At 32.1% G+C, this 12,199-nt stretch overlaps 1 protein-coding gene across 2 annotated transcripts; it reads right to left on the reverse strand.

Annotated features, from left to right (window-relative positions):
* Nucleotides 1-754: 754 nt before the first annotated feature.
* On the reverse strand, nt 755-5,563 carry LOC110657515 (histone-lysine N-methyltransferase family member SUVH9). 2 transcript variants are annotated; one of them, XM_021814754.2, is made up of 2 exons: nt 4,345-5,563; nt 755-1,210 (listed from the first exon to the last, which is right to left on the reverse strand). In XM_021814754.2, the coding sequence occupies exons 1-2, from the start codon at nt 5,329-5,331 to the stop codon at nt 953-955; spliced, it is 1,245 nt and encodes a 414-aa protein (XP_021670446.2). In that variant the 5' UTR covers nt 5,332-5,563; the 3' UTR covers nt 755-952. The 2 variants fall into 2 exon arrangements, with proteins under 2 accessions (XP_021670446.2, XP_021670445.2); XM_021814753.2 differs by having other exon boundaries at nt 1,063-1,210; nt 3,248-5,558.
* Between the last annotated feature and the right edge of the window lie 6,636 nt (nt 5,564-12,199).

Genomic DNA, 12,199 nt, shown 5'->3' on the forward strand with positions numbered 1-12,199 from the left:
ATGTGCTTTGGAGCTCAAAAACTTACCGTTGAGTTCAGGTGGGGTTCTTCCCTTGAATAGAGAAGCTAATACGGAGGGGAGATGGGAACCTCCTTTAGACGGGGTTCTCAAATTTAATAGTGATGCTTCATGGAATGAAAAGGACAAGATAGCATCTGTTGCAGTGATAGTTCGTAACTGCAAAGGTCAAGTCATTGATGGAGTTGCTAAGAGAATTCATTGTGCTTCTCCTTTGGTAGGAGAAGCTAGATCCATGTTGGAGGCAATTCGTTTAGCCATGAGGATGGGTTATGTACCTTGTGTGTTTGAATCAAATTCTGCAGTACTTATTAATGCCATTCAGAATCATAGAGGTAGAATCCCATGGGAGATTCAAGCAACTTTACAAGCCATTAGAGCTCTCATTCCTAGATTTTGCAATATCAACTTTTTCTGGGTGAATAGGAAACTCAATTCAGTTGCTGATTGTGTTGCTAGGTTGTTTGCATCTAATCTGCTACCTTGCAATTGGCCAAGTACCATGCCCATTTCTATTTTGAAGTGTATCTTGACTGATGGCCGAGTGGCCGTGTAATGCAATTTGCAATTCAAAAAAGAAAAAAACAACCTGAAATATGTACCCCCACGAAGTACTGAAATATAGGAAGCAATGATGAAGAGATCCAGAGAACCAGATTTCATACCTACCAACGGGTGAAATACATAACTCACCAACAAAAAGCAAACTTAAAAGCATTGAAAATAACCACAGCTATGTCTGCATGTACCGACAGATTTTCTATACAAGATTATAAAAATTTGAATTTTGTATATATACAAAAAGCTCATACAGTCATGCATACAAGCTTACAAAAGCCTTATGGCAACTACCCCCATGGGATTAGAGGGTGCAAGGCTTCCAAGAGATCCGGTGAAACTTTGAAGTATTACAATGTCTACAGTGTTAGTGATATCACAACAGCAACATCCAAATATTAGCCGTTAAGATTTTCATTTCCAGGTTTTTGACCCCTGCCTGTCCCCCAACTAGGGAAAAAAAATATATTCTGAACCACCTGGGAGCCTTGAGCACTTCGAGATCAAAGGAAGAAAAATATTCTGATATAATATTGAGATTTGCAGCATCAGTTATCAGGGTAAAATGACAAAGACCAGACACTTCAGGATAGTGGGTCAGAAAACTATGGCAAAACCATTGAACGTTTACCACCTGCAAAAAACAATCAACATGAGAACAAATTGACCTTTTTTATGATACATAACAAAGGCTGCAAAGGACAATTACTGTTGCCATATTCATATCTATAAGCATATTTCTATTCCCCTGTTTGAAAACTAGAATTTTGCAAGAATTCAATTCAATTAATTTCTTTTTTTGTCAATTTTCATGTTTAGAACAAGGCAGTTAAATGCGTAAGGCACACTCAAAGCAATGCATCACCCCATCACTTAAAAGTGCAAAGCACAAAAAAAGCACTCGTTTCATTGAAGAAAGAGCAAAATTATTAAAAAGTCTACTAATAATATAATATGCAAATAAAATAGTCCCCCATATAAAATTTAAACCCTTAAGACATCAAACATTCAAAAGTTTTTAGCATTCAAATTCATATTTACAAACAAAAGATCTTCGCTAGATTTCTAGATTCCCATCAATTTCCATCAATATCTTCATCTAAATCAACGTTGGCTTTGAAGTTGAGGCTCCTTGTGCTTTTATTATTTTGCGCTTTTTTTTGGTGTTGTGCACTTTAAGAGCAAAAAGCCCTTGCTACACTAAATGTACTTTGCTTTGCATGTGTAAAAGCACTTTCCTATTTGTCGCTGCACTTTTACATTTTTTACTACACTAGCTTAGAATGAAAGAATTCAATTCTTTTTAACTTAAAAAAATTATTTTAAAAGAAATAAAAATAAAACAAGATTGTATGAGAATTCGATTGAATTCTTTTCTTACAAATAATTTGTTCTAAAGAAAGCCATTCAACCTATTTGAAATCTAGAATTTTATAAGAATTCAATTCAATTGATTTCTTTTTAGTCCTCATCGATCAGGGCTTAATAGAAGAACTTTACAAGTTTCTAAAAATTGAAGATACAAATCAATTCTCATATTTGGAATGAAAGAATTTAATTCTTTTTAGCTTAAAAAAAATCATTTTCAAAGAAACAGACTTCAAGCATGATTGTGTGAGAATTTAATTCAATTCTTTTTTTAGAAATGATTTATTCCAAATGAAGCAATTATGTTAGGACAAGCAAGTAATAAGCAAGAACTATAATGTTCTCAAACTAAATCCACAAGTTATCTTCAAATAAAACCACGCAACATTATCAGACTAACCAAGCATCCAACTAATCTCAGAAACTATGCTAGATGGTAAACATTAAGTAGCAGCATGGCTATCACTTGGTGTGCAGTATTAGAGACAGAGTCAAAACTATCATGGAAACTGCATTGGCCAACTTGATTCGTGCCAGTTTCCCTTGGAAATCAATGGGGTTTCTTAGTGAATTAGGGCCACCATTTGCACTGCTCATGCACACATCCAAAACAGAATGTCATTGCAGATGCAACATAAAAGACGCGCTACACTAGGCACATAAACAATTGCTACCTGGTATGACCTTCACTCCCTGACTATATGAAGACACTGAAAAAACTGGGAGTATCAATTATTGTACTTCTCTTCCTTGGAAAGGCAACATCAACTAACAATTTTTTATTAAAAAAAAAGGAACATACAGGTCATTAGCAAACAGTTCACAAAATATCCTTCTACTTCTTAGAGATAACCGAATGGACATAGAGGCCTGAAAGGATCTTTGCCCAAACAATTATGCACTGGTAGACTGGGCAGACACATGTTAAATAATAGTTACACTGTTGTAAAAAACGACAAAAAAATTAAACCAGTGATTTAGAAAGGTAGATATCAACAATTCGCATATATTTGAAAGGCATGCAATTTGATGTAAATAAGACATTTTAACTCCTTTGTCTCACATAAATGGTATCCAAAACCAAACTATATGTTATTATATGTTGCCTATGCTATGAAGTTGCTTAAGGAATACTGCCTCTAAGCTGAGTAAATAACATTGCTAACAGACTGGACTACACGAGAATTACAAGGCACACATCAATCTAGAATGAGCTTTAATGATGACAATGCCACAAACTAAAATAAGGTGATCTATTCATGTTCAACTAGATATTGTAAATAAGTAGTTAAGCTTAACTTACAACATTATGTCTTCCGATGATGTGCTACACCACATACAAAAGTTCCAAAAACTTTTCTAGCCTATTCAGTTGCAAATAGAAAGCTTCCCAGTCCACTCATCAGCCACACCATAATCAAGGCTAAGTTCCCTCAAAGGAGGAATATTTTCCATTGCAAAAAGCATGAGATGAGGAAACATCAAATTATTGTGATCATATAACACAAACTGCACAAGCACATTTGGAGTTGAACTGTGGCTCATATAACAAGCAACATTCCTCATTTTTGACACATCCATTGCAAAATCCAAAGGTGGAATCAATGGATAAGATGGACGCACATAATCAGGATAAATCTGAGACAGATCCCCCCATTCAGCCCATTTCTGAGAAAACCTACTTGGATAAATCAAGCTATCACCATTCATTGTGAAAACCTCAGCTTGCTCTCTTGTGAGAACAACCCCTGCGTATTCACATATAAATCCACCAGCATGTATCAAATCCAATGACCTAACTCCCCAGCCTGTCTCCCTTGACCTAAACACTTCCAATTTATTTCTCACCCCCCTTTGAGTTACCCGATTTCGGCAACTTGGTGGGCACTTACAAAAAGCTCCGCATTCAAATACTACCGGCTTCCCTCTCAACAAGAAACCACTCTGATCATAAGCAAACTCTCCCCCATTCTTCATCGAGCAAAAACAACCATCAATACAACCTGAAACACAATCACACCCTGTCCCATTACTTCCATGATTAAATGCAAACGGTGGAAACACTGTCCTCATCAGATACTCATAACACAGAGGATCATGATCGTTATCAATATCATTAAACAACATAACTGGCATATTCTCCTTCTTGTTGGAAATATCAAGACTAAGATACCCCCTAGGCCTCACACTCAATGGACTAACTCTCAAACTCTGTGCAAACCTCAAAATCGAACTACCCATTTCTGGTTGCCCATCAATCCTCAACAGTTTGTACTTATAAACACCAAACCCAGATTTGCCCACGTCAAACCAACAATCATGAATCTTGTACAAACCATCATAAACGTAAATCTTATTAGTAAAACTCCCAGCATATTTAAACCCTCTAATTACTCTTACCTCAATCCCATAATGCATACTCCTCTCCAACGCTAAATTCCCTCCTTCCAGCTTCTGGTGCATACATTGCCTCGAAAACTTGTCCTGTCCACCGTGCCCCGTGTAGATTAACATATCTCCAGAGTCCTCATCGTCCTCATAGCCGCCCGAAACTATAATGCTTGTCGCAATGGGCTCCCTATTGGAGCTCTGGCTTGCCGGAAGGTAATCAATTCCTGCTTGGACTTGGCCATGGAGTCCAACCACGCACAATTCCATCCGGAAAAAGAAGAGATCCCCAACTTCAACTCCAGGGATGGACCCCACGATCCGCTTATCGCGGTTGAGCCAAAGCCCGCGTTCACGCATCAAGGAGGCGGCGAGGAGATCGCCACGGGCCCGGCGGCCGAGGCTCTCGCCACGGCGTTTCTCTTCCTCCAAGACGGAGAAGATGCGGAGGGCATCATATAGCATACGGGTTCGACGACAGACGTCTCGGAAATACCGCTGGTCCTCGATTCCCAGGTCGGTCACGCGGACAAGCTCCGAAGAGCGCTTCGGGTATCGGCGAGGAGGCCGGGTGACGACAACGGAGGAGAGACTACTGTCTTCATTGACAGGGACGATCGCGCGAGAATCTGGGTCCAACACCGAAACGTCGCCGTACTGCTGCTGCAAGCGTTTGGCGAACGCAGTACGAAAAAGCTCGGATATTCTGTGGTATTCGGAGTAGACATTGTCTTCTTGGGAGGAAGAGAGGGCGGAGGATTGGGAAGGAGGGGTATGTTCGGAATTAGAGAACAAGTTAGGGGTAAAATCGGGATACAAAGGGTCTTGAGGTTCTTGGGGCTGAGGTGTTTCAACTAGATCGTCAAGCGGCTCAAGTTTAGGTTCAATCTTTGGTATTAAAAGAGGAGGCGGGGTAGGGACAGCAGCGTTGGTGGACAGCGGAGATGAAGATGGAGATGGAGAGAGGTTGAGGTCCTGAAATGGTACAGTAGATCCCATTTGCCCTAATTTTGGTCTGCAGATAGAAATTGAAGGTCCAAAGAGAGAGGAAGAGCTAGCATGAAAGTGGGTTTTTGTCAGGGTTTTTGCACAGAAGAGGAAGAGGGGGCTGAAGGTGTATCCATGGCGGATTTTTCAAAAGAAATAGAATTTAATTTTGAAGGATTTGTATAAAAATTTTGAAGGACAAAGGTTTGGATTTATTATTTTGGTGCATCTAATATAAAGATGAGTTTTATGCCTATCAGCTTAATAATAATTAAGAATTAAATATTTATATCTAGATATATCAGTCATGTATTAAAAATTAATAAATTTAAATATAAATTAAAATAATTATTAAATATATTTTAATATTATTATTTTAACTAATTCTAACTGCACTCTTTTATTTTTTTCATTAAAAATAAAAATTAAATTGATTGCATGCGGTGAGTCTATGGTGCCAACATAATAATAGCAGCAAGTCCCACTTTATTTCAAATATTTTAATTGAAATGACGAAAATAGCCTTGACGGAAATGGCCAGCGTTTTACGTTATTACAAAGAAAATTAGAATTTATTTTTATTTTAATTAAAAGAATTAAATAATATAAACAGTTAAAAAATTAAAAAAATGAATAATTAATATTAAACATTAAAAAAAATATAAATGTTTAACGTTTAAATAGATTTATTAAATTTAAAAAAAAAAATAATTAATCAAAATAAAATAAAAAAAAGATAAAAATCAAATCGACTTCAGTTGCAATTCGACAGGCAAAGAAACAGGCAATGGCGATGCAGAAGAATCAACAAATTACAGATTTTGTTTGACCATATCCTCTTATAATTTATATTAATTTAATTTTAGTTAATATTTATGATTGCCAGAATTATTTATTATTTATATAATTATAATTTTAAAATTATAATATAAAAATATAATAATTATTAATTATTTTAAATATAATTTACTGACATTCAGGGATAATCTTATTTGTCTAAAGTTGAAGGTAGTAAAAAAAAAAATCTTATAAATTACATAAGTTTCACAAAATCTCTTAGGGTTTCTAAAAAAATAAAAATAAGACAAGATAAAAATCAAACTCAAATATTAATATTAAAAGAGGGTTTTACTATTTGACTAATATAATTTATTTTGGTAATTGATTCAATGGAGAGATCGGAGCAATGAATTAGTGATTTATTTAGTCGATTAGTGATTTTATTAATGAATTAAATTAGTAAATCATTTAAATTAATTAAATATATAATATAATTAAAACCAATTAAATATAATACCTATTAATATAAATAAATAAATCTAATTAACTAAGTTTTAGTAGTTTAAAATCAAACTTTTAACATTTATTAGATTATATTTTTATAAATTTTAATCATATAAATATATTCAATTTTAAATATTATTATTATTATTAAATTTTAATATTTATAAAATAATAATTATAAAAATAAATAAATATATTTATTCTCATATAAATTTTATTAATTTACTTATATATATATATATATATATATATATATATATATATATATATATATATATATATATATATATATATATATTGAGTTGGCACAGCTATGCATCAGATAATTTCTTCTTTTTAGGGGATATTGAGTTTAGCTCTTTTTACCAACATTTAAAAAAATTTTACTTTTATTGACCAGACAAATCATCAATTTGACAATTCAATGGCTCTAGTCATGTACAACAAGGTAATATTGAATTGATAAGTGAAATGTTTATCAAGAAAAAACTCCACCCCTGCAATCGCAATGAAACTTGATTTATTTTAGTAAGTCTCAATCAGCACTCTTATTAGGTTAAGAGTTTGAGTTTTTTTAGTCTTTTTTTTATCAGTAATTTATAAATTTCATTATAATCTCTTAGTAGGATGGTAATGAGTTAAATTTTTATGGGTATTCGATTTAATCGAACTTTAATAAAATGGATTTTGGTATTATATAATTGGGTTTGGACGGATTTAAGCTTGAAAAATAATACTCGTGATAAATTCTGATTAGATTCCGATTTTACGTATCTATTACCCGAATTCGTTTATATAAATACTTAATTAAATATAATATATATATATATATATATTATAGTAATATTTATAAATTTTTTTATATTTAATTTTATATAAAATGAAATTTAAATATTTTATAAAATTATTAAATTTTTAAAATATAAATTATTAATCAAAATAATTTTGTATGTAAAATATTAATTAAAATATATATAAAATTAAACGAATTTATTTTTTTTTTAATAATAAACGAGTTTGGGACATGTTCGAAAGTTGAAAATAAATTTTAATTAGCTTTAGAATGAGTTCAAATTTTAATAATATTAATTAGATTTGAATAGAGTGATTTTCACTGGTATTCTATCAATTGCTATCCCTATCTTTTAGTGAAGTTGGTTATATGCTCTGATTCTAAAATGGAGGAGTCTTCCCTAACCCAAACTTTTTTATACAAAAAAAAATCCCACCTCTGCAATTTTAAAAGCAAATATGCAATTTCAAAAAAATAAATAAATAAAATAAAAAGGAAAATATATAATTTTAGGGAGAAAAAAAATAGCTCTACTATTATTTAAAATATGCCACTATTAAAATAATGTTGATATTAGCTTGTTGTATATTGAATTCAGCTATGCATTAAATAATGTATTCTTTTTAAAAAGGTATTGAGTTTATTTCTCTTTGCTAACATTTAAAAAAATTTTACTCTTATCGACCAGGTAAATTACCGATTTACCGATCCAATGAGTCTTGTCCAGTTAGATTGTAAATCCATGGTGATTTGGAGCTTGATTGACCAATATGATGTGGTTAAAATTTAATAACAATGTTATCGGTAATATTTCTTTTTATTTTCATTTGTAAAAGAACCCGTTTAAGCAATGTCAATTTTTGGTAAACAGTCGACTTACTTTTGGGCGTTAAAAGAAATAATAAAAATGTCTTTAATGCAATAGTAACATATAATAAAATATTATTAAATAAATTTTCATTAAAAAAAGAAAATAAAGCTCACAAAAGTATTAAAAAGATAAAAAAATAAAGAAAATTTAAGCCAAACTAAGCTTTTTATCATTTTTGAAATTATTTTGATTTTATTCAATTTATACATATTAAAAGTGGATATAATCTTTTTTGCACTTAAATAATTAGATTGCGAGCATGCCAGAGATGCATATGATCTCATTTGTAGATGTATTTATGCCGATCTGATTTCTTTTAGGCCACTAGACTCTACTAGAATGTGTTTAATCAAGATCTCTATTTTATTCACTTGAAAGATTTTAAAACTAAAATTGGTAATTGAGAAATTAAAAGATCACTTGTATATGGAAGAGTAATATTGTGCTTGAAAAGTAAGAGTTATTCATAGTTATTTGCTTCAAAAAGTAAATATGTGCAAAAAATATAAATTTGCACTTGATTAAAAAGGTAAATTTTTTACTGAGAAAATGTAAATATATGCGAAAGTGTAAATGAGAGTTTTAAGAAATTGAAATACTGTTTTATTTAAAAAATATAAACACTTACAAAAAATTATAAACCGACTTGCAAAATAATTAAAGAGTTGATTTGCTTGAACTATAATATGAACAGAAAATTGTAAGTTGCATTGAATACTGAAATGATTGATTACAATGATGGAAACATTTGTAGAAAAATTAGAAATTGATTGCTTGAATTGAAAATAAACACTGGAATTAAATTTGACGCTAGACTGAAAAGTAAAAAATTGTTTGAAAATGTAAAAAGATTGCTAAACTATAAAAAATTTGAACTAAGACATTGTATCTGTTAGGTGTTGATTGATTGATGATTGTTACTTGTGTTGTTTTATATAAAGCCTAGCACATCAATTTATAAAGAAGAGCTACTTAGTGACCAAGTCTATCACTGTCTTGACCACTTGCATCTTTTTCTCTCCACTAGCCCACTTCTTGTAACTTCTCATAACCACCAAAAATCACCCACTAACTCTATAACCACCCACTCACACCACTTTGCCTACTCCCCCACTACTCCACTTTCATGCCCATCATTTTCAGTAGATATTTTTAGACACTGAATATCTATAATTGTCCAATAAATACACAATCTTATACGGATAATTATTTAATTATTCTAACTCTATATAATTAATACCCACTGACTATTGATTTTTTGTCAGCTTGAGTTATGTACCTGTTCACATTAAATTAGCAATTTAATTTCATTTTAAACCAGCTTGACTATTTTAGTGAAGAACTTAGTTTTTGTGAATTTTTTTAAACTATGATTTTATTTTAAAGTTGGTTTTTGTGGGTGGGATTTTTTTTTACTTGATGGTGCATATTGTAGGCAAAATATTGATATGATTTTAGATTTTATATTTAATTTTTGTTTTGATTATTCATGTGAAAAAATATATCAAGTGTAACTCCACTCAAAAGCTAACTCAATGAATGAGGTTTGTTTAAGTTTTATATTTAGCACAAAATTTTAATTTTAAACTAATGTGGAACAATATACCTCTCATGTTCAAGAACAGACATTTAGAGCATAAAATTTGCAGCAAATACATTTGTTATGACCTGATATTAAACTAATGTAGACTATAATATCATGTAGAAAAAATGAATTGTGTCTAATTTTACCCAAAAAACTAATTTAAAGAGAAGAAGTTTTATATTTAGCATAAAATCCTCATTCTAAATCAATGTGAAATTATAATTTGGCTTTTGCTACCTTTTAAATATTGTTGTTATATTTTGGGTATTATTGATTATTATGGAAATAGTATGTGGATTTTTTATTGTTAATTAATTTTTCATTTTGATTTCACAGTTTTTAAAATTTTATAAGATAATATTCTATTCATTTGAAGGTCTCAGCTGCCGCCTATTTATTTTAATAATTGTTCACATAATTAAATTTTAGATTCAATTAATAAAAAATTAAAATACAAGACTCAACTCAACTAAGCTTTTATCCAAAAAATTTATTTGGATCGGCTATATAGATTCCCTTTCTCCACTCCAAATGATTTTCAGCTAAATCCTCATAAATTGTCACGACCCAACCCATGGGCCGAACCGGTACTAGGACCTGGGCCAACCTAAAGCCCCCGAGACCCGTAGTAAGCATAACTATTCCTCAATCAAATCCTAAGGCCCATTTGGGCCCAATTTTAAGAATTCAACCAGACAGAGTCTGATCATAAAATGGATCAGTCAACGGGGAGTTTTTGACTCGCCCGACCTGTAAACACAATATAAAATAAATTGGGAAGCTCAGCTCACCCTCCACATGCTCATAATATCAAAAATCCAATGGAGCTCAGCTTCCTCATTCAATACCATCATTCATATAGTTAATAATTTTACATGTCCAACATAACTTTTATAATACAGGCAAAAATAAAAATAAGCACTTCTAACACATGCGGAGTCTAAAATTTAATTCAATTGTACAAAATATATTAAATATTATTAATAGACCTACGAAGAATAAGAGCAGGTTAGCCACAACTAGGGGTGTGCAGTTTTCGGTTTTAACCGAAAAACCGAACCGAACCGATTAATTCGGTTCAATCGGTTCGGTTTTAAAATTTAATCGGTTCGATTCGGTTTATAATTTTGATAATTTCGGTTTAATCGGTTCGGTTCGGTTATTTTCATAAAAAAATAAAAAAACCGAACCGAACCGAAATTATTAATATATAGGAAATAAAAAAAATCGAATCGAACCGAATCGAACCGAACCGAAATCAAAGAAAACCGAACCGAATCTAAAGATTTTTGAGTTTTGATTTCCAATTTTTTTTGTTTTTATGTTTTTATTATTTAGATTTAATGTTAAAAATATAAAATTTTATAAATTTGATTTGATCGGTTTAAAATCGAACGGAACTGATATTTATCGGTTCGATTTTCTCTTATCAATCGGTTCGGTTCGGTTTTTAAAAGTTTCGATTTTCGGTTTTCGGTTTTTTCGGTTCGGTTCGGTTCGGAACCGAACCGACCGTTTGCACACCCCTAGCCACAACAAATAATCCTCCTATAGCCCAGAAAAATAGATGAACAGGAGTGAGTGTTCGACTGAGAGAGTAAAATACTAATTTTAACCACAATTTCTATAACTAACTAAAGCTAATGCATCATAAGGGGTGGAATGCAACATCATCATAATTTTCATACAAATTACATCATAGCAGTAAAAAGACAATTTGGAGTACTCACACACCTAACACTGTTCAAACAGTACATATATGGGAGTTGATCCCCTATACAGCTCTTAAACTAACCTTTGCCAGTGAGTGTCTTTCAAATCGGACTTTCGCTTAATAAACTAAATGCGGGGTTCCAGCGAGTGTCTCTCAAGCCATGTCTACCCCGACTTATCCATAAAGGACCGGGTCCCAGCGAGTGTCTTTTAAGCCGTGTCTACCCGTCCTGTTCATATCCAATACCATACCACACGCACGTCAACGCACGCACACTACTCCAAATTACCACAAACAATATCCATAGTACTTCATCAATTATAAATGCAATATAAAATATGCCTAGTATTTAACTACATAGATATATATTTATAAGTGACTCATAGGCATGCTTGAACATATAATAATATCGAAATTATAATTAAAATTAATATTTTACTCACAGACTTAACTGAGGTCACTGTGGCGGCTGGGAGGAGTAGGAAGGCTGTCCCGGCTCACCTGACAAATTTCATTGCACTTATTTAATATATTTGACTTAATAGAAGTTTGGAAAATACCAATGACATCCTAGGTCGTGCCGAAAATTTGGCAGAGTCTCTCCTACACCTAGGACCTACCCAACCTAAAAAA

The sequence above is a fragment of the Hevea brasiliensis genome, chromosome 4 (genome assembly GCF_030052815.1).
Source record: "Hevea brasiliensis isolate MT/VB/25A 57/8 chromosome 4, ASM3005281v1, whole genome shotgun sequence".
In the NCBI taxonomy this organism is placed as follows: Eukaryota; Viridiplantae; Streptophyta; class Magnoliopsida; order Malpighiales; family Euphorbiaceae; genus Hevea; species Hevea brasiliensis.